The 17,770-nt window shown below is 56.6% G+C and overlaps 1 protein-coding gene across 4 annotated transcripts in view; it reads left to right on the top strand.

The window, feature by feature from the left end:
* Nucleotides 1-17,115, top strand: part of TXNRD2 (thioredoxin reductase 2) — a 93,549-nt gene extending 76,434 nt beyond the window's left edge. For 3 of the 4 annotated variants that reach the window (XM_020996426.2, XM_078154467.1, XM_020996428.2), the window contains exons 15-18: nt 8,077-8,148; nt 8,978-9,075; nt 14,340-14,647; nt 16,444-17,115. In XM_020996426.2, coding sequence (XP_020852085.1) covers nt 8,077-8,148; nt 8,978-9,075; nt 14,340-14,463 — 294 coding nt within the window. In that variant the 3' untranslated portion in view covers nt 14,464-14,647; nt 16,444-17,115. Of the gene's footprint in view, nt 1-8,076; nt 8,149-8,977; nt 9,076-14,339; nt 14,648-15,225; nt 16,423-16,443 lie in introns of those variants that run through there. The other variant, XM_078154466.1, reaches the window with a different exon arrangement.
* Nucleotides 17,116-17,770: the final 655 nt, after the last annotated feature.

Genomic DNA, 17,770 nt, shown 5'->3' with positions numbered 1-17,770 from the left:
TTCGCATAGGAAGCATCAGATGCTTCTGTCTAAAGACTCATAGCGTGGCCAGACTTGACCGCCTCTGGGCAGTCATCACAGTATTCCAAGGGCCCTCCCTGGGGCCCCGCATGCTCAGCCAACCTGCCCAGAGAGGCCTTGGGCTCTGCAGTGACCTACCCCACCACTCAGCAGCCCGGACAGCAAGATGGTGTGGGAGAACAAGGCTGGAAGGCTTTAACAGCGAGGGGCCTGTTTGGGGAGGGGGCTTTGAATCTTGTCCCAAGTGGGGCTGCCTGAACATCCCCTGTTCTTAGGGTCTCCGTGTCCCTTCCCTTCCTCCTGCTGGGGGCCCCTCTGCAATCTCCTGCCCATGGCTGTGGTGCCAGGCTTCCCGAAGCCCTCTTTCCATTGGCTTTCTCCTTGGGTACCCACTTTGGCCTGTCTGCCATGTCAGTGGTCAAGCCTTCTGCTTAGACTTTGAGACCCACCTTGGCCAATTTGGGCAACCCAGCCTCCCCTCTTCCAACACAGACCTTTTCTTCCAGTCTGAAGACCCCCAAGGCCAGGATCTCCCTGTCTCCCAAGGCAGGGATCTCACCCTCTCCCAAGGCCTGGATCTCACCCTCTCCCAAGGATGGGATCTCACTCTCTCCTGAGGTTGGGGATCTCACCCTCTCCCAAAGCCTGGATCTCACCCTCTCCCAAGGCCTGGATCTCACCCTCTCCCAAGGATGGGATCTCACTCTCTCCTGAGGTTGGGGATTTCACCCTCTCCCAAGGCAGGAATCTCACCCTCTCCCAAGGCCTGGATCTCACCCTCTCCCAAGGATGGGATCTCACTCTCTCCTGAGGTTGGGGATTTCACCCTCTCCCAAGGCAGGAATCTCACCCTCTCCCAAGGCCTGGATCTCACCCTCTCCCGAGGCCAGGATCTCCCTGTCTCTTGAGGCCAGGAATCTTACCCTCTCCCAAGGCCTGGATCTCACCCTCTCCCAAGGCCTGGATCTCACCCTCTCCCAAGGCCTGGATCTCACCCTCTCCCAAGGATGGGATCTCACTCTCTCCTGAGGTTGGGGATCTCACCCTTTCCCAAGGCAGGAATCTCACCCTCCCCCAAGACCAGGATCTCATCCTCTCCTGAGGCCAGGGATCTCACCCTCTCCCAAAGCCTGGATCTTACCCTCTCCCGAGGCCAGGATCTCCCTGTCTCTTGAGGCCAGGGATCTCACCCTGTCCCAAGGTCGGGAATCTCACTCTCTCCCAAGGCCGGGGATCTCTCCTTCTCACAAGGCAGAGATCTCACCCTCTCCCAAGGCTAGCATCTCCGTCTCCCGAGGCCGCCCATCTCCTTCTGCAGACCTCTCCATTAGGAGCATGTTTTCCTAAGGCCCAGCCCAAATCTTTCCCTCTGCCGCTGTCCTCATTGTTTCTCGTTCTGCCCCCGGGGATCAAACAGGCTCAGTCCAATCCCTTTTTCACATGACAACCCTTCAGATCCTAGAATCCAGCTTCACAGCCGCCTAAGTCTTCTCTCCAGGCCAAACAGCCTGTTTCTCAGCTGATCGCTGGTCACCCTCCTGGGCCTTCGCCAGATTCGCCATGCAGTGCCCCTTGGTGGGGCTCTGACCCTGACGGCACAGGGCACTGGGCCTCTCCTGCCCTGGCAGTAGGCTCAGTGCCTCCCTTAGAACAGCGGAAGACAGTCATATCCCACTGTGGACTCCATCGGCTTGCGTTCCACCCTGACCTCGGTATCTTTTCTACCCTGCCTCCCCAGTCTTATCCTGGAGAAGGTGATTTTTTTGTGCCTGAGTGTTAGGCTTTACATTTACTACTGTCAGAAATGTGTATAGGGGTCTGGGCAGGACTTCCCAATTTTGTCATCAATGAGTCTTAGATTCCCTTTTTGTTTCCAGCCAGGGACTTTAAAAAACAAAAGTCAAGATTTCTCCCTTCAAAGGCTGCAACCACAGATCCTGCCATCCACTCCCTTCCACCTCAGTCTATAGGACCATGAGACTTGGAGCTGGAGTGACCTTATACAGAGTCTAACCCCATCCCCTCCCTTCTCAGAGGAGCCAGAGGCCCTAGGAGGTCACATGGGTTCATGGTTACACTGGTGAGATGTAGCTGAGCTAGGAACGGCACCCAGGGCTTCTCACGGGGCCCTCTGCTCCCCCACTAGTGCTCTTGGGCTCCCTCAGCCACTGCGTGAACAGACCTGGAGGCATAAACTCCAGACAGCTGAGCTCACCCCTGAAGTTCCAGATGCTCCAAACCACTGAAATCAGGGCCAAAAATGCCCCGTTTTTGACTGGGCCAACGAGGCCGATTGGGCTTTATAGGCCTTCTGCTTGGTCTCCTGGAGCTGTCTGCGGGCTGCCTCTCTCCAGCCTGGGTCTTCAGGACCTCCACGGACAGGGAGCTCACTCCCTTTACCTCATCTCGTCTCCTTTTTGTGGCCTTTCAGCCATGCCCCTGAGTCTGTGGCCTGACTGGAGCCCAGTCATCTTGTCTTTTCGTGAAGTTGCCGGATTTCAGAAGCACCTTTTCTCCTTCTCTTTGAAGGCTCCAGAAGCAGTCCTTATCAGGTCCTATAATTCTTCCTGCCTGGATCTGGGTTCTTACAGGGCACCCTGACTCATTTTTAGCTCTCTCCCTAGCTCACTCATGGGGTTTTTGCGAGGATCAGTTGAGATCCCGTGTATTGAGCGCTCTTCAGACTCATAAGCATTCTTGTTCTTGGCTGGCATGATTGCTGGATGTCCCCGGCCAGATGAGGGGAAGGCCGTGGGCAGATGCTGGCTCTGACCAGCGTGGGGGCAGCTATCGTTGTCCCCCGCCCCTGTCGCCATCTGGCAGTGGGCTCAGAAAGTACACTTTGTGCCAGGGTTTCTGCAGCAGGAAATCTAGGCTGAAACGCATCCTGGAACCATGTGCTCTGTGGGCTTCCCCACCTCGCTGGTCCCCTTTCATCCCCCTCCTCCCCATCGCTGCGCCGCGGTCCTGACAGCTGGGGCTCCCTCATGGCGGGCTGGTCTGCCAGCCCTCTTTGATCGTGCCGAGTGTATCGGGCCACATTTGGGGATGTTGATTTGTGTTCCATGATGGGGAGCAGCCAAACAGGCTTTGTTTATTTTCCTTTCCGGACTGTTTGAGTCAGAACCATGTTCTCTGAAGCTCCATTAATTGCTAATAGCTGCCCAGCACATGTGAGAATCCAGATCATTTGTTACGCTGTCAGGCCCCATGGGTGTAGATGGCCTGCGCCCCCTCCTCCGCGTCTCCAGCAGAGCCCCGGCCCAGCCTTCCGAGGGCTTCCTGGGGATGGAGACGTCGGAGGTGGGATGGGGTGGACGTGGTGTTCCAGCCGTGTCCAGGGAGTATGCAGTCACAGGGGCAACGCCCAGCTTTCTGTCTCCCCCTTTGCACCCCAGAGGTTCCCTCCAGGCCAGTTAGTGTCCTATGATCTGGTCTCTAGATAGTCCCTAGGCTCCAAGACACCCTTCCCACACATACACACACATATGCCCACACATATACATGCACACACACACACACACACACTCACACAGCTCAGGGCCTTACAGACGGGGGCTTCTCCCATAATTCTGCTGGCCTGGGCCCAGCTGACATGGATGGGTCAGCACTCTCTCCTGAAGGCAGGCACCGTCTGTCTCTGACGCTGGCCACTGTCTTTGGTGGCTCCGGTGGGAGGTGAATGGCCTGGGCATCCCTGGCTCAGGGAGACAACTGGGGGTTCCACAAAGTGGGGGAGCCTTTGGGGGTGCCCTGATCCTGTGGCTTTTCCATGAAAACAGTGAAAGGAGGGAGAGACCAGGTGGTTGTCCCCAGACCAGCCAAGTGCCCCGGGACTGGCCAGACCGCAAAGGCCATGCCGAGGGGATGCTTGGTGAGTGAGGGCGTGAGTGAGCGCTTCGGCCCGATTTCATCAGTAGGGCCCACCCTCCTCCAGCACCTCCTCGGGGCCACACTTGTCACCCCGGCCGGACCCGGCGAGGCTGGTCCTCAGATGACAGGCACCGGCCTGGCCCCTCCCCAGCCTGTCCTGGGAGTTCTTCCAGCTTGGTGGGACTTGCCAGGGCTTGCTTTTCTGACATGGCCTTGGAAAGCCCCGGTTCCCTCCGTGCTTCCACGAGACAGCAGAAGAGGTCTTGGGGTAGAGGAAGAAGTGAGGAGTCTGTTTGAGAAACCCCACATTGGGGGGACAAAGACAGGCGAGGGTAACTTTGTTCTTTAAAAGGCAGAAGGAAGACGGGGACATGGGTGTTCTGGGCCAAATCCTCACTGTGAGGATCTGGCCCACGGATGGGAGCCGCGTGGGCAGCTGACCGCGTTGGCCCAGAATGTGCATGCACGGTGGGAGTCGTGGCTTCATGTCCAGACCTCGTCTGTTGCTTGGGTTCTCTGGGGATTGTCATGTTCAGAATGAAAAATATTTTTTAGAAAGAGGGAAACAGAAGGAGGCCCAGAGTGGCATGCCCCCTCTATCCGGGGAAGGCAGATTTCAGAAAGGATGGGTGGGGACCCACAGCCTAGGTTTTGTAGAGGAAGCCAATGGAGAAGGGACCTTTTCAGATCTTCTGAAGAGAGAGCAGGGTGGGTGGGGCACTGAGCACAGATGGTTGGGGGGACGTGCACAGAAGATGCTAAGGCAGGTAATGGTGGGGGAGTGGAGAGTCACAGAAACGCGCCATGGCCCAAGGAGCTTGGGAAGGGCCATGACGGCCACCATGGGACTGAGCGAGGGCAGATGTCACGTCTTCCGAAAGGGAAGAGTTTACCTAGGGTATAGGCAGTGAGCTCGGCTTCGATTGCTAACAGAATTCTTGTATGTTTGCCCGGAGGGGTGGTTAGTCACATCCAGAAAGGAAAGTGATGGACCCTGAGAGCCAGCCTGGCTTCAGCAAGCCCAGGGAGGCCAGCCTCGCTGGTGCCCATTGGTGCCATTGGGTGTTCCCCGAGCTCTGGATGAGAGCGGGGCCGGAGATGTGCTCAGGATCCACCGTCCCGCCCACGAGTCATCGTGTGGCGTCTCCTCACCCCGCTGGAGAAGACGGAGGGAGGGAGACCACAGGGCAGCCCAGGGAGCGCCAGTCCGAACTTGGTGAACGACAACCCAGAGACGATGCTGGCTGTGTCCGGGTGTCTGCTTCTTCCCAGGCAGTGAGGAACTTTTCAAAAACGGATCATGGCTTCAGTGCCGTGGGTTTCCTTGGGAATCCTACAGATTTTGCTTTATGCTTTTAAGAGCAGGCTGCCAAGAAAGGGTCCATCTATGGGCTTCACCAGCATGGCACAGATGTCTGTAACACAGCCGAGGTGAAGAAGCCAGAGCTGAAAGGGAAGTGCCCCGGCAATCAGGGTTGTGCCACCAAAGCTGCTAATCTGTCAGTGAAAAGCCGGTAAAGGCAGAGATGGCGTGCTGGTAAAATGGGTGAAATCTCACGTTAAATTTAATAGGGGAAAATGTAAAGCGTTCAGTCGGGTTCAGAAATGGACTTCATGAGTGCAGGACGGGGGTGGCAAAGTCAGACACGAAGGCCTGCAGAATGGGAGCTCCTAGAGGGCAGGCACCGTGTCCTTCTGCCTTTGTGTCCAGTGCCGAGCAGTGTGACCCCTACCACCACCACCACCGCCACTGCTGCTACTACTACTGGTGACGAAAAACACTAACCACCGGAGGCCGCCTTCACAGAGCGCTTTACACATGTGATCTCATTTGTTCCTCACAGCAACCCCGTGAGGTAGGTGCTTTATCATCTCCATGGTACAGCTGAGGAAACTGAGGCAGGCAGTGGTTCAGTGACTTGCCCAACATCACTCAGCTAGGAAGTGTCCGAGGCTGGATTTGAACCCACGTCTCCCTGATGCCCAGGCCCGTGTCCCATCCAGCCACCGCTTTGCACTTACTCAGTGTTCACCGGGTTTTCTTTCTCCCCAAGCGACTGCCAGCCCTTTTCAGGCACTGATGGGGTGTGTGGGCTCCCGAGGAGAGGTGATGAGGGCTAGGCAGGCTCTCCCCGCAGGAGCTCCTGGTCGGGCGGGAGAAGGCAGGCACAGGCCTGTCCTGGCCCTTCGCACCAAGCTCCTCACTGGCCTCCCTGCCTCCAGCCTCGCCCCGCTCTTCCGCCCAGCCATCCTCGCCTTGTGGCTGTTCCTCACATGTAATACCCTTCTCCCACCTCTGCGCCCTTGCATCGTCTGGGCCCATGCCTGGAATTCCCTTCTTCCTCACCTCCACTTCTTAGACCCTTATTTCCCTCAAGAATCGGCCCAAGTGCAGCTTTTGCGCAGAGCCTTTCTAGGAGCCCCCTCCCTGTCCGTCATCCCCACCCAGGGAGCCCAGTGGCTTTGTCCCTACCTAGAGGTGTGTCCCCAAAGCCTCGGGGTGCATCTCTCTCTCTGCTGCCGATTTTAAAGACACGGAAAGGCTTCTGCCAGGTGTCATGCTTGCGGAGCCGCCATTTACGGGTCAGGCTGCTAGGCGCTGGGGCGTTTACCGAGCTTGGATGAGACGGCCGTGTCCCTCTGCTTGCTGAGATGTTTTGTCCTTTTCACATGATGTCACGGCAGCATCTGTCTGACACCTCATCTGCGACTGTGATAGAGGTGACGCCTGCCTCGTGTGTAGTGGATGACCTTTCATCCATCCCCATGAAGCCCCTCTTGTGTGTCGGGTGCTGTCCGAGGTGCTAGAAGCACCAAGACAAACACGGCAAATAGCCCCTGCCCTCCAGAAGGTTGCGGCCTGCTAGGTGAGGCACCGTGGACGTGCATACACAGACTCCAGTCCAGAAAACACGTAGATAGCTACAGATGCCATGAACAAGGCAGTGTGCGGGGGCGGAGTTAGAGCATGGGGAAGGCCAGTCTGTCCGCGCTCTTGACCATGAGGACAGTAACATATGATTGTGCTGGAAAAAAAGGAGGTTGGGGCCAGACTGTCCGGCTCTCATGCTTCTGACTCTGTGCGTCCTTTGCAGAATCCTCTGACCTTGGCTCTGTCCCCGCCCCTCTTCTCCACCCTTTCTCTACTCTCCCTTGTAGGTTTAACTACCGTTGCTGTGCAGACCATTCTCCCTTCTCCCACATCCCCACCTCCCTTACTGCACTCCATCCTGGCCTCTCCTGAGCTTACCTGGCCCTCTGGACCTCTCTAGCCAGATGTGATGTAGGCACCTCAAATACATCCCATTATCCAAGGCAAGGAAGACAGTGTGTAGTTCACTTGGTCAGCTGCAGGGTCAAGTCTGGGAGGGGAGGAAAGTGGGGCCAGAACAGAGATGAAGGAGCCATGAGGAGCAGAGGGGCAAGGCAGAGGAAGCTGGGGCTCGTGGCGGGAGCACTGAGCGCCAGGGAGACGGCAAACCCAAGGGCACGGCCGTCCCCTTGTCTAGATGGACGCTGACTTGGATATTGAAGCTTCCAAGTGGGAGCGGAATCTGAGGCTGCATTAAGAGGAGCTCAGAGCCCAGGGGACTGGTCAGGCCCCATCCAGAGCCTCGGGTGCATTTCTGGGTGACACAGGTCACAAAGGACATTGATAAGTTGGGAGAGATGAAGAAGGGACCCAGGGTGGGAAGCGCCTGGAGTCCACGAAGAAACTGGGGAGGGTTAGTCTGGACAAGAGAACGCTGCTTCAGGTAGTTGAAGGGCGCTTGGAAGAGCCACTGGATTTGGTCCGTTTGGGCCCAGAAGACAGAACTATGAGCAATGATGTGAGGCGGCAAGGGGAACGTTCAGGCACAATGTGAGGACGAGTTTCCTAGCAGTGAGGAGCCTCCCACTGCGGAGTCGGCTGCCCGGAGAGGTAGTGAGCTCTCTGGCCCTGGAGGGTTTCGGGCAGGGCCTGTTGTGATTCAGTGGCCACTGAGATGCCTTCCAGCGACCAGGGGCCCCGGAGCCGTTAGAGGCAGAGGCTATCGTCAGGATGACCTCGGGTGCCCAAGGGCCCTCCTCATCACAGCTGGGTCAGGGCAAGCAATTCTGGTCAGCTCCTGGGTGACTGTAAATGGTCACGAGAGTGGGGCCCACATTGGGGACATTCTTTAACCACAACCTTTTTTTCAGGTTTATCATGCGTATTATAAGCCCTTGGAATTTACTGTGACTGAAAGAGACTCCTCTCAGTGTTACATCAAAGTGAGTATTCAGCCCAGCTAATACTGTCTGTGTCTATGGAGCACTTCATCAACAGTCCTGCGCAGGGTGGAACCCACGGCCAGAGAGGCAGTGACTTACCCAGGGTCACACAGCTAGCAGAGGGAAAGCCTGGGAGCTCAGGGCATCCCATTGGAACACAACCCCAGCTCAAAAGGCCATGGAGTGTGGGGGCTGCTACCCAGGTGGCTTCTGAGCAACCTCGTGAGTGACCACCTTGGCCCTCAGCATCCTCATCATTAAAATGAGACCATCAGACAGGCTGATCCCCCAAGGCCCTTCCAATCTGACCCTCCCTCCCTGGGAACAAGGTGACCAAAGGCATCTGTGTCCCCCATAATTCACAAGCGTCATCCTCAGAGAGGAGTTAGGAGCTGGTGTTCATTCTAGACTCTGGGGAGACCCTGTCCTGCTCATGTCCAGTCCTTCTGTGTCACTTAAGCTAAGAGCAGGTGCAGGGTTTGGGTGGATGAGTTTGGTCTGAAATGATCAGGAAGGGGAATTCTCCTGCCTTAGCCCTGGTCCTTCCCACTGTCTGCCCTTAACCATCAGTTGTTCAATGTTGCCAGTGAGTTGGAAGAAGAAAGCACCTCCTGTTCAGGCCCGGGTCTGCCCAGCTCCCCTGTCCCCACCCCAGCTTCCTCCCAACCCTGTGGGATCGATTCCCACCATCACAGTTCACTCCCAAGCCGTGCAGAACTCCCAAAAGTCCGTGCATGAATGTGAGAAGACAGACGTTGGTGTGTCATGGACAGTGGGTGGGTGGCGGGCAGGCGGTAGGCCGGCCTTACTAGGGCTGTATTGTTTTCAGATGGTGTGCTTGCGAGGGGAAGACCAGCGGATTCTCGGCCTTCATTTCCTCGGCCCCAACGCAGGCGAAGTTATTCAAGGATTTGCTCTTGGAATAAAGTAAGTACAAAAGAATGTCTTCAGTTTATAAAGTTCTCCTCCTAAATTATTCTGAGATTATAGAGCATAGCTGCTTAATTTTGGCAACACTACAGTTGAAAAGACTCTGTGTTTTCTGTTACTTTTATGTAGTATTATGCATATTTTCAGCAAAAATACTTCAGGTCTTTATTAAGATACCACAGGTTTAGTTTGAGAAGATCCCAGCTTTCTTCTGCAGCCAAATATTATACAACCTCCCAGAAAATCCTTTCGAGTGCCCCCCTACCCTCTGTGGCTGCCTTGGGGGGGCCCCCGGAAGAGGCACATCTTCCCCTCAGGCCTTCTGAGGCATTGTCAACCTAGCTGGCTTCAGGCAGGGAGACTTGTAGGGTTACTGAAAAGGTGTCCTGACCCATCCATCCTCAGCCAGTGATGGCACCTCCTGTGTGCAAGATGCACATGCCATCAGGGGGGAAGGAAGGAAACTGCCCTGGGGCCATGGCTCTGGGCTCCCCTTGGGCAGGCTGGCCTCAAAAGGCCCCCTTTCTGTTCCCTGCTATGCACAGTGCACCATTTACTCTTCCACTCTGATGCCTAGGGTCATGGTGAGGGGGGTTAGATTTTCCTCCATGGAACATAAGAAAGAAATTGCCATCTATCGCTGCTGCGTGGCAGAGCCCTACGCCATCTGGATCCGCCATGCTGCAGAGAGCAAGAGAGCTTTGGGTTGTCCCCAGAGATCTGAGATTTCCCTCATATGAGAAATTCCCTTCACCTCGCTGCCTTGGGAGACACCTCAGTACCCAATGGGCAGCTTTCTGGCTGGTAGGGAGGCCCTGGGACCATGATTAAAATCAGAAGTAATGCCACCAGACACATGGCTGAGCTTTTTCAAAATGTGCCCAATAGCAGAGTTTAGAAATCCCTGGCTCTGGTGGCCTCTCATTCAAAGTGGACTCTCCCCTGAACAGTCTGCGATGGGGCGAGCGCCAGTCAGGCCAACCTCCTCTTGTGCCCGGGCCCTGAGCAGGGACTCCTCCACAGCCCTGGAGCTGCCACAGAAAGCATCTGCGCCTTTTGGGAGGGGGAGGCCACTGGACGGGCCAAATCTGTCACCCTCCATCCTCGCCGTCCTAGAGCCCACAGTATTATATCCTATCAAGTCCTGACCCAAGAGAGTAACCCAACAGATGGGCATTGTCTGAAGGGCACCGGCCGGTCCAGCGTGTCGTCGCCAGGTCGTTCTGTGGCCGTTAGCGGGTTTTTACTCCTTGAGTGACTGGTGTAAATGAGAAGCAGAAATGGGATTAGAAGAGACGCTCCCAAACATGTTGTGGGGGGAAGCCGCTCCAGAACGTTTGATTGAAATGGACCTTGAGACCACATATTTTCGACATGTGTTTGTAGTCCATTAATTGCCAGGCGTTCAGATTCTAGAACGGCATTTTGTGCGACGTCATCGTTTTGAAGTCGTGTCCAAAATAACCATTGGAAGGAAGTCCATGAAAGTGGAGAGCTGGCCTGCCTCGCACGTGTGCTCAGGAGCCCAGGTGAGGCTCTCTGAAGGTCAGCTCAGAACGTTCCATGGGCAGGAGCACGGCCCTGGTGCGGCGGCCGCTGGCGGTCTCTCTCTGGCCCTCTTCACTTGTAGCATTCCGGGAAGGAGGCCGCGTGTGGTGGCACACGCCCGGGGAGGCTGATGCTTGTGGGTCCCCCAGGTTGGGGAGTTCTGAGTGGCGGTGAGGCTAACGCCAAGGTTGCCACAGACATGATGAGCCTCCACGAGCCAGGGGCCTCCATTCTGACAAAGAAAGGCCCAGCCAGCTGAGGCTGGAGACCCAGAACAGGCCCACGTTTCTGGGCTGTCTCCAAAAGGGAAGGGGAGGGAGGGAATACGCATTTATTAGGCACTGAGCTAAACAATTTACAAAGAGTACTTTGTTTGATCCAGGAAACTGAAAGAAGGAGCTCAGTTTTACACAAATGCAGTATACTTAGCCCCCTCTCCCCCCAGTGCCTTAAGACCTGATTAATGAGGACTGACTGGGACAGGTTCGTTCAAATTGTGAGAAATGAATGATACTTGTCTCTGAGAATACCCCCGCTAGCCAGGAGTCTGACGCACTCTCCTTCCGTATTTCAGGGCCCCATCCGCTCCTCAGGGCTGGTGCCTGGGAGGGGCCGCGTGCTTCTGGGCAGTTTTCTTAGTGGTTTAGAAAGGCAGAGAACATAGGATCAGTCAGTTAACAAGCCTGTGTGCCCGGCCTGGTGCCAGGTGCACGCACAGAACGAAACGACCCTGCCCCCGAAGGCCTCAGCCCAATGGGGGAGATGACGGTAACTGAGAGGGGGCATGTGACGTCTCCCCAGGGTAGAGGAAGGGTTGGCAAACTCCCTGACTGACCACTGTGCTCCAAAGCTCTTGACAGGCCCAAGCACGAGACTGAATCCAACAAGATGAAATCCGCTGGCGATAAACGTGAGGGCGCGGGCCACGGCGCAGGCCACGTGGCTGAGGCTCCAAGCTAGGCACGGCTGTGGTTCTGCTCTCACACCCCCGGGGGAGGGGGTCATCATTGCCTGTGTGTTCAGTGGCGTCAGCGGGGCTCAGGACATGCCGGTCACATCTTCTTCTGTCCCAGTCACACGGTTCTGGGCACGCGGTCTAAAGAGGAGGATGGCCAGGCTGGGAAAGAGCCTGTGCTCACACCCCATGGGGGGGTGAAGGAGCAAAAGGAGCTTAACATGGAGGAGGGAAGCCTGGGGGTGCAGAGTCACGGATTTGCAGGGCCTCCGGTGGAAGAGGGGGGCTTCTTCCTTCCAGAGCCAGGAGCGACGGGGAGGATTGCAAAGACACACATAGAGACTTGATATAACGAAGAAGAGGAATAACAAAGCAAAGGGAGTCACCCAAAGAAGCGCGAGGGAAAGGGGGGCTGGGCTGGGGGGGATGAGGAGAGCTGAGGGCCAGGGGCGGATGTCACCCAGGGTCTGTGTCAGGGACAGGCGAGACTGCAGACGCCTTGGAGTGGTCGAGCAACGAGGGAAGGCTTCCTGACCGTGAGAGCCCTCCCAGCGTGGATGGTACTGCCTCATGAGCTGGCAGGCTCCCTCTCCTCCGAGGTCTTCCAATGGTAGACGGGATCCCTTCTCAGAGAGGAATGGGACTTGGTGGCCGCTAGGTCCCTTTGTGGAAGGGACGTGAAAACCGCTTCACGTTGAAAGGGGGGGGTGTCAGAGGAGCTGAGGTGAGGCTGGATTGGTCCAGAAATGCTTTAAAGTCATGTGAGTAAAGGGACCAAAACCACTCATGCCCTTTGACCCCGAGGAGGTCGGCCCCCAGACATCCCGAAATATTCATTTCTAGCAGCATCTCTCGTGCCTGGAAGGAAAGCGGGGGCCCTTAGGCTGGGGGGGCACCGAGCCAAATGGGGCCAAGGAGGAACGGAATGTTCTTGGGCATGAAGAAGGGAAAGGCAGGGGCCAGGGGTGGGGATCCCAGAAGCCTGGTAAGGAGGCCTGGAAACGGTTCACCCAAGGACTCTAGGAGCATAAGCAGGAAGCACTTCTGGGCCTCGTCGTGACTGGCCAGGGGCCTGGAGGACAGAGAGTGAGCCGGGAGAGGTGGGGGGCAGCCGGGGCAGGTGCCACACTCCCCCTGGGGCCGAAGCTGTGCCGTTTGTTGTGCTGGCCTTGGAAGGAGGGGCTCTCTCCAGAGCGACCCCCTGATGGAAAGACACGGGACGGCTACAGGACTCTTGTGAGCCTGAGGGAGGGAGGGGCGCAGTGTGAGTCCACAGGGCCCGGTGGTCAGGAGGGCGGGGGGAGCACCTGGCTCGAGCAGGAGTGGGGCCAGGAGGGGAAGATGACGGGTTTGGGGAAGTCCCTGGGGTTCCCAGTCTAGGGTCCTATGAAGTCACCTGCGTGCAGGTGAAAAAGAAATCCACAGGAGCAATGGGGAAGGGCGGGAAGAAAGTCCAGGTGGAGAGGGGGCCAAGGGCGGTTAGGCCACAGGCCAGCAGAGCCAATGGGGAAGAGTGACCGAGAGGCCGGGGGAGAGCCGGGGCCCAGCGGGAGCTCCGGCCGGGCAAGGCTTCAGACTGGGCAGGGGCAGAAGGCTGCGGGCAGGGGGGAGGGAGCAGTGGGTGGAGGAGGGAGACAGCATGATGGGTGAGGAGGCTGGCGAGGCCGAGGCACAGGCGTTTGTGGTCAGGGAGATCTGAGCATGTTTCTGGGCATCAGATGGACCCAGGAAACGGAAGAAATGAAAGAGGAGAGAGGAGGAATGGATGCTGTGGGAGGGTCAGCTTCATCCCAGAGCCAGGCTGGGTGTGGACATGTGGGGGGGAGGGAGAGGAGAGGAGGGGTCTCCACACAGGGGGCCTCCACCGCTCCAGTCCAGTCAGAAGAAAGGGCCTCCTGCCAGAGAAAGCGGGGTGGCAGAGAGAGAAGGTTGGAGGCAGCCCTTCTGGGGAGGGCGAGAGGCAGGCAGAGAACAGGAAGGATCTGTGAGGGGCCCAGGCTGCATTGCTCTGTGGCTGGTGAGGGCTGCTGCCCCTGCAGCCCCCGAAGCCCCGCGGTTCGCCCCTTTACCAAGTTAGTCCCCTCAGGGCCCCCGCTACTGGCCTTGCCACCCCATCCACGGTTGGGAACATTAGGAATTCTCCAGTCCCGTGGCCTGTGTCAATGACCTGCCCCCCCCCCAATGTTTTTAAAATTAATTTATTTTTGGTTTTCAGCATTTACTTCCATAAGATTTTGTGTTCCAGATTTCTCCCCCTCCCTTCCCAAGACGGTGCACGATCTAATATAGGCTCTACTTATATGTTCATATTAAGCATATTTTCACATTAGCCATGAGGTGAAGAAGAATTAGAACCAGTGGGAGGGGCCAGGAGAAGAAAGAATCAAAACAAAACAACAAAGGAAAAGGAGAGCAAATAGTCTGCTTCGGTCTGCATTCAGACTCCGTGGTTCTTTCTCAGGATGTGGAGAGCATTTTCCATCATGAGGCCTTTGGAGGTGTCTTAGATCCTTGTATTGCTGGGAAGGGTTCAGTTTATCAATATTAGCCATCGCACAATGTGGCTGTTACTGTGTGTAACGTTCTCCTGGTTCTGCTCCCTTCACTCAGCACCAGACCCATCCAAGTCTTTCCAGGTTTTTCTGAAGTCCGCCTGCTCGTCATTTCTTACAGCACAGTAGCATTCTGTTACATTCATAGGCCACAGCTTGTTCAGCTGCTCCCCAGTGCTGCCCCCAAATCTCGCTGTGCCTTCTAGGTGCGGGGCCACATATTCCCAGATGAAGAAGACGGTGGGCATTCACCCGACCAGCGCCGAGGAAGTGACCAAGCTGTGGATCACCAAGCGCTCGGGCTTGCCGGCCACCGTCACGGGCTGCTGAGGGTAAGCGCCCATCCCTGGACGAGCCCAGGAGCACCCAGCGTCCCTCCCTGTCAGCGCTACTGCAGCTTCCTCCGTCTCTGAGCCTCTCAGTCCACTCATTTCAGCACCTGCGACATCATTCGAACCCATCACGCACCCTGGAACCTGTGCCCAAATGTGCCCGTGGAGTCTGCTGCCCAGAGGTCAGTCGGGCGGGATGGTGTGCGGGTGGGGGTGGGGGGAGGGGGCTTTCACCAGTGTCCTCTCTGAGCATCTGGGTGCTGGCCCTCACTCCCCTCACTGCCTGCCTCCCGAGACAAGTTCACAAGCTCCTAGGCCTCAGACCACTGACCACCGGCTTCCATCGAGCTGCCCAGGTGGTCTGGCAGGCCGCACCCTCCCAAGAGATTTCCAGCGCTTAGTCATTGATGTGGGCTCTCTCCAAGTGGTGACCCCCAAGCCACCGAGCTGCGCTCCCCTCTTCCCCCAAGGTGTCACAGCCTGGCCAAGGGTCTTCACGAGCTGCCATAGCCAGAGAGCATCCCTTCCCAAGCCCCAATGATGAGCAGACTTAGGCAGACTCCAGGCCCCTGCTCAAGGCCTTTCTAGCTTGGCCAAGGCCCAGGAGCCCAGCCTCCCAGGGAGAATGGACGGGGGGTGTCTGGCCCCCCCAGCCCAGCCTCATGGGCAGCCAGCTCAGGGCAGGGAGCCTCGGCACGCTGTCCATTAGGTTCTTGTTTCATCAGGAGACATTTAAAATTTGGGGGATTGTTATTAAAAGCGCGACCATCCCAGTGCAGATGATGAGAGGTTCAGCTCAGGCAGACGGTGCCGCTGGTCTGTAGATCGTCCAGAAGGGGGAGATGCTGCCTCACTTGTGACACGGCTGGGACGTCCTGGTTTCCGGGCCTGGCTGGTGGGCGAGTAAGCACAGGGCTGGGAAAGAGCCCGCCCCTCCCCCAGCCAGTGGCAGGGACAACCCGGCTCTTCCCTCCTCCTTTCACGGCCCAGCTGTATCTGCCATCAAATGGTGGCTTCATTAGGCCTTGTTTTCCTGGGAGTTTGGGTCTTCAGCAAATCTTGTCCCAGTGAGCCCAGCCCTGGGGTCTCCATTGACACAAGGAGGGGGGTTGGACCAGAACATCTATAAGGCCTCTTCTGGCTTCTTCCTATCTGCCCCTGTGCCTAGCACGGTGGTTGGGGATCAATTGATTGATCTGTCCAGGAATCACTCTCTTTAAGGAACCCAGGCCAGTTCTTAGACCATGGGTCTAGGACCAGAATTTCTTAGCCCAAGCTCTGCCTCCCTTCTGGGTCGCTTCTGTTCTCTGGGTTCTGATCACCGGCTGGCGATCTCCGTCATCAGCTGGCAGCTCTGCCCACAGAGAAACAGAACAGAGGTCATTTGGGTAAATAGCTCTGAGATCCTCAAGCACCTTTTTCTGTATGCAACATGAATTTTTGGTTAGGGTGCAGCTTCCTCCTCCTCCTCTCCCCCTCCCCCTCCTCCTCCTCATCCCCTCCTCCCCTCCTCCCCCTCCTCCTCCTCTGCACAGGCTTTGCAGAGTGGAGGCCTGTCACTGTGAGGTAAGTGAGCCGTGGGTGCCTTTAGGCGAGAACAGAATTCCTCAGGAAATGCAGGGTTCGATGTGTGTGCCCCAGCATCTGGTAGATAAGATTCCGCCCTCAGATCCTGTTGCCCGAGCTGCCTGCCAACGAAGGGAATCGTGTTAGGAAAGAAGCTGAGGCTGCCTGGAAGGCTGCCTGTTTGCCGCTGCACCCTGCGTGAAAACGCTTGGGAAAGGGGGTCCCGCCGCCTCCCTTTCCCACCCGCCACTGCCCCCACCCCTGTCCAAGTGCCCATATCGCCTTTGATACAGAAAAACAGAGGACATCCTGAGGAAACACCATCAGAATATTCAGCGTAACACAAATGTTTTGTCGAGGGCCTTGGGAAAAAAAAAGCCAGACTGAAAATAAAATTTTTATTCTTTTGCAGTGTTTTTCCAGCCCTGAAACATCCCCTGTTACCCAGCCTACCTGCGTCTGTGATGGCGGTGGGAACGGAAGCAGAACCTTTGTTTCAGTGGCAGAGATGCTGGCCCCAGCAACCCGTGCTCCACTTGGACAGCAGGCAGCTGCCTCCCTCAGGCAAGCCAGCCTTCCCAGGGCGTCCTTTTTCTGTGCTTGACCTTGAGGCCCAGCTCTCGTGGGCACAGGGGCTGAGCCTCCTTTCAGCACCAGGGCAGGCCAGGGAGCTGCTTTTTAACAGGGTTTCGATGGACCTGTCTTCTTCTTAAGAACTCCTGCTGCAGAATTACAATTGTGTCTCCGTCCCAGACTGAATCCAGTGCTAATGTAGCCAAAGATGTTTTCTCTGATCAAAGGAAGGAAGGCAAGGAGTCTTCCCCCTTGTCTGTGTGCCCTGCTGCTTCCTGACAGATTGCTGTGTGCTCCTCCAGGGATGGCCCTTAGCTGGGGAACCTCCTGTCCCTCACAGGAGGGATTCCCCACAGCCCACGTTTGTGTCTGAATGCCAGACCATGACGACTTGTACAGAAACCCACCCAGTGGGCTGTGCAAGTCTGAGCTCCCCTGGTATTTCTTGTGTGTGTGAGAGAGAGAGAGAATTTGAATTAACTAATAAATAAAGAAGATATTTTATTCTCCACTTTGGCCGCTTCTGGAATACTCGAGATCCACAGCTTAGAACAGTGCCCACGGGCCGAGGAGGCAGGGCAGCAGCAGGCAGGCCTAGTGGAGAGGGAAAAGGCCTGTATCTTACCAGCAGCTCCCGTCTCTGACCAGGGACTGCCTGCACACTAACGTGATTCCGAGTGGTCTGGAGCGGAGGCCTTTGGCCAAGTGTGTGCGCGAGACCTCCGTCCATCTGGCCCAGAGGACGCAGAATCTGATCCTACCAGCCCATGGGCTCTGGTCCTGGGCCTTGGATACCGGTAAAAGCCATCCTCCATTAATTTTTGAAACAACCCAAAATCAGAATCGTCGCCAGGCCAAACACTGCACCAGTGGGTAGCTAGTGAAAGGCGGGCGATGAGTCAGCCCTGGGGACCGCCCTGCCCTCCTGGGTCCTGCCTGGCCCGTCTCATTCTGTCCTCGGCCTTCAGGCCGGCTCATGCCCCTGCCCCAGGTCTGGGTCCTGGACAGAAGTTCCTGCTTGAGCTCCCCCCGGCAGACCAGGAAGGCTTCTGACGGCTCCAGATGAAGTCAGCGGCATGCCCGGGAAGGAGGGGGTGGGAAAAAAAAAGAAAAAGAAAAAAAAGGCGAAACCACAGGCTTTGTTCCAAAGTGGCATGCAGAAGATT

Source organism: Phascolarctos cinereus, unplaced genomic scaffold, assembly GCF_003287225.1.
Source record: "Phascolarctos cinereus isolate Bilbo 61053 unplaced genomic scaffold, phaCin_HiC Scaffold_4;HRSCAF=312, whole genome shotgun sequence".
NCBI lineage: Eukaryota > Metazoa > Chordata > Mammalia > Diprotodontia > Phascolarctidae > Phascolarctos > Phascolarctos cinereus.
The sequence above is the reverse complement of the archived record's forward strand: the minus strand, read 5'-3'. Positions and strand labels throughout refer to the sequence as shown.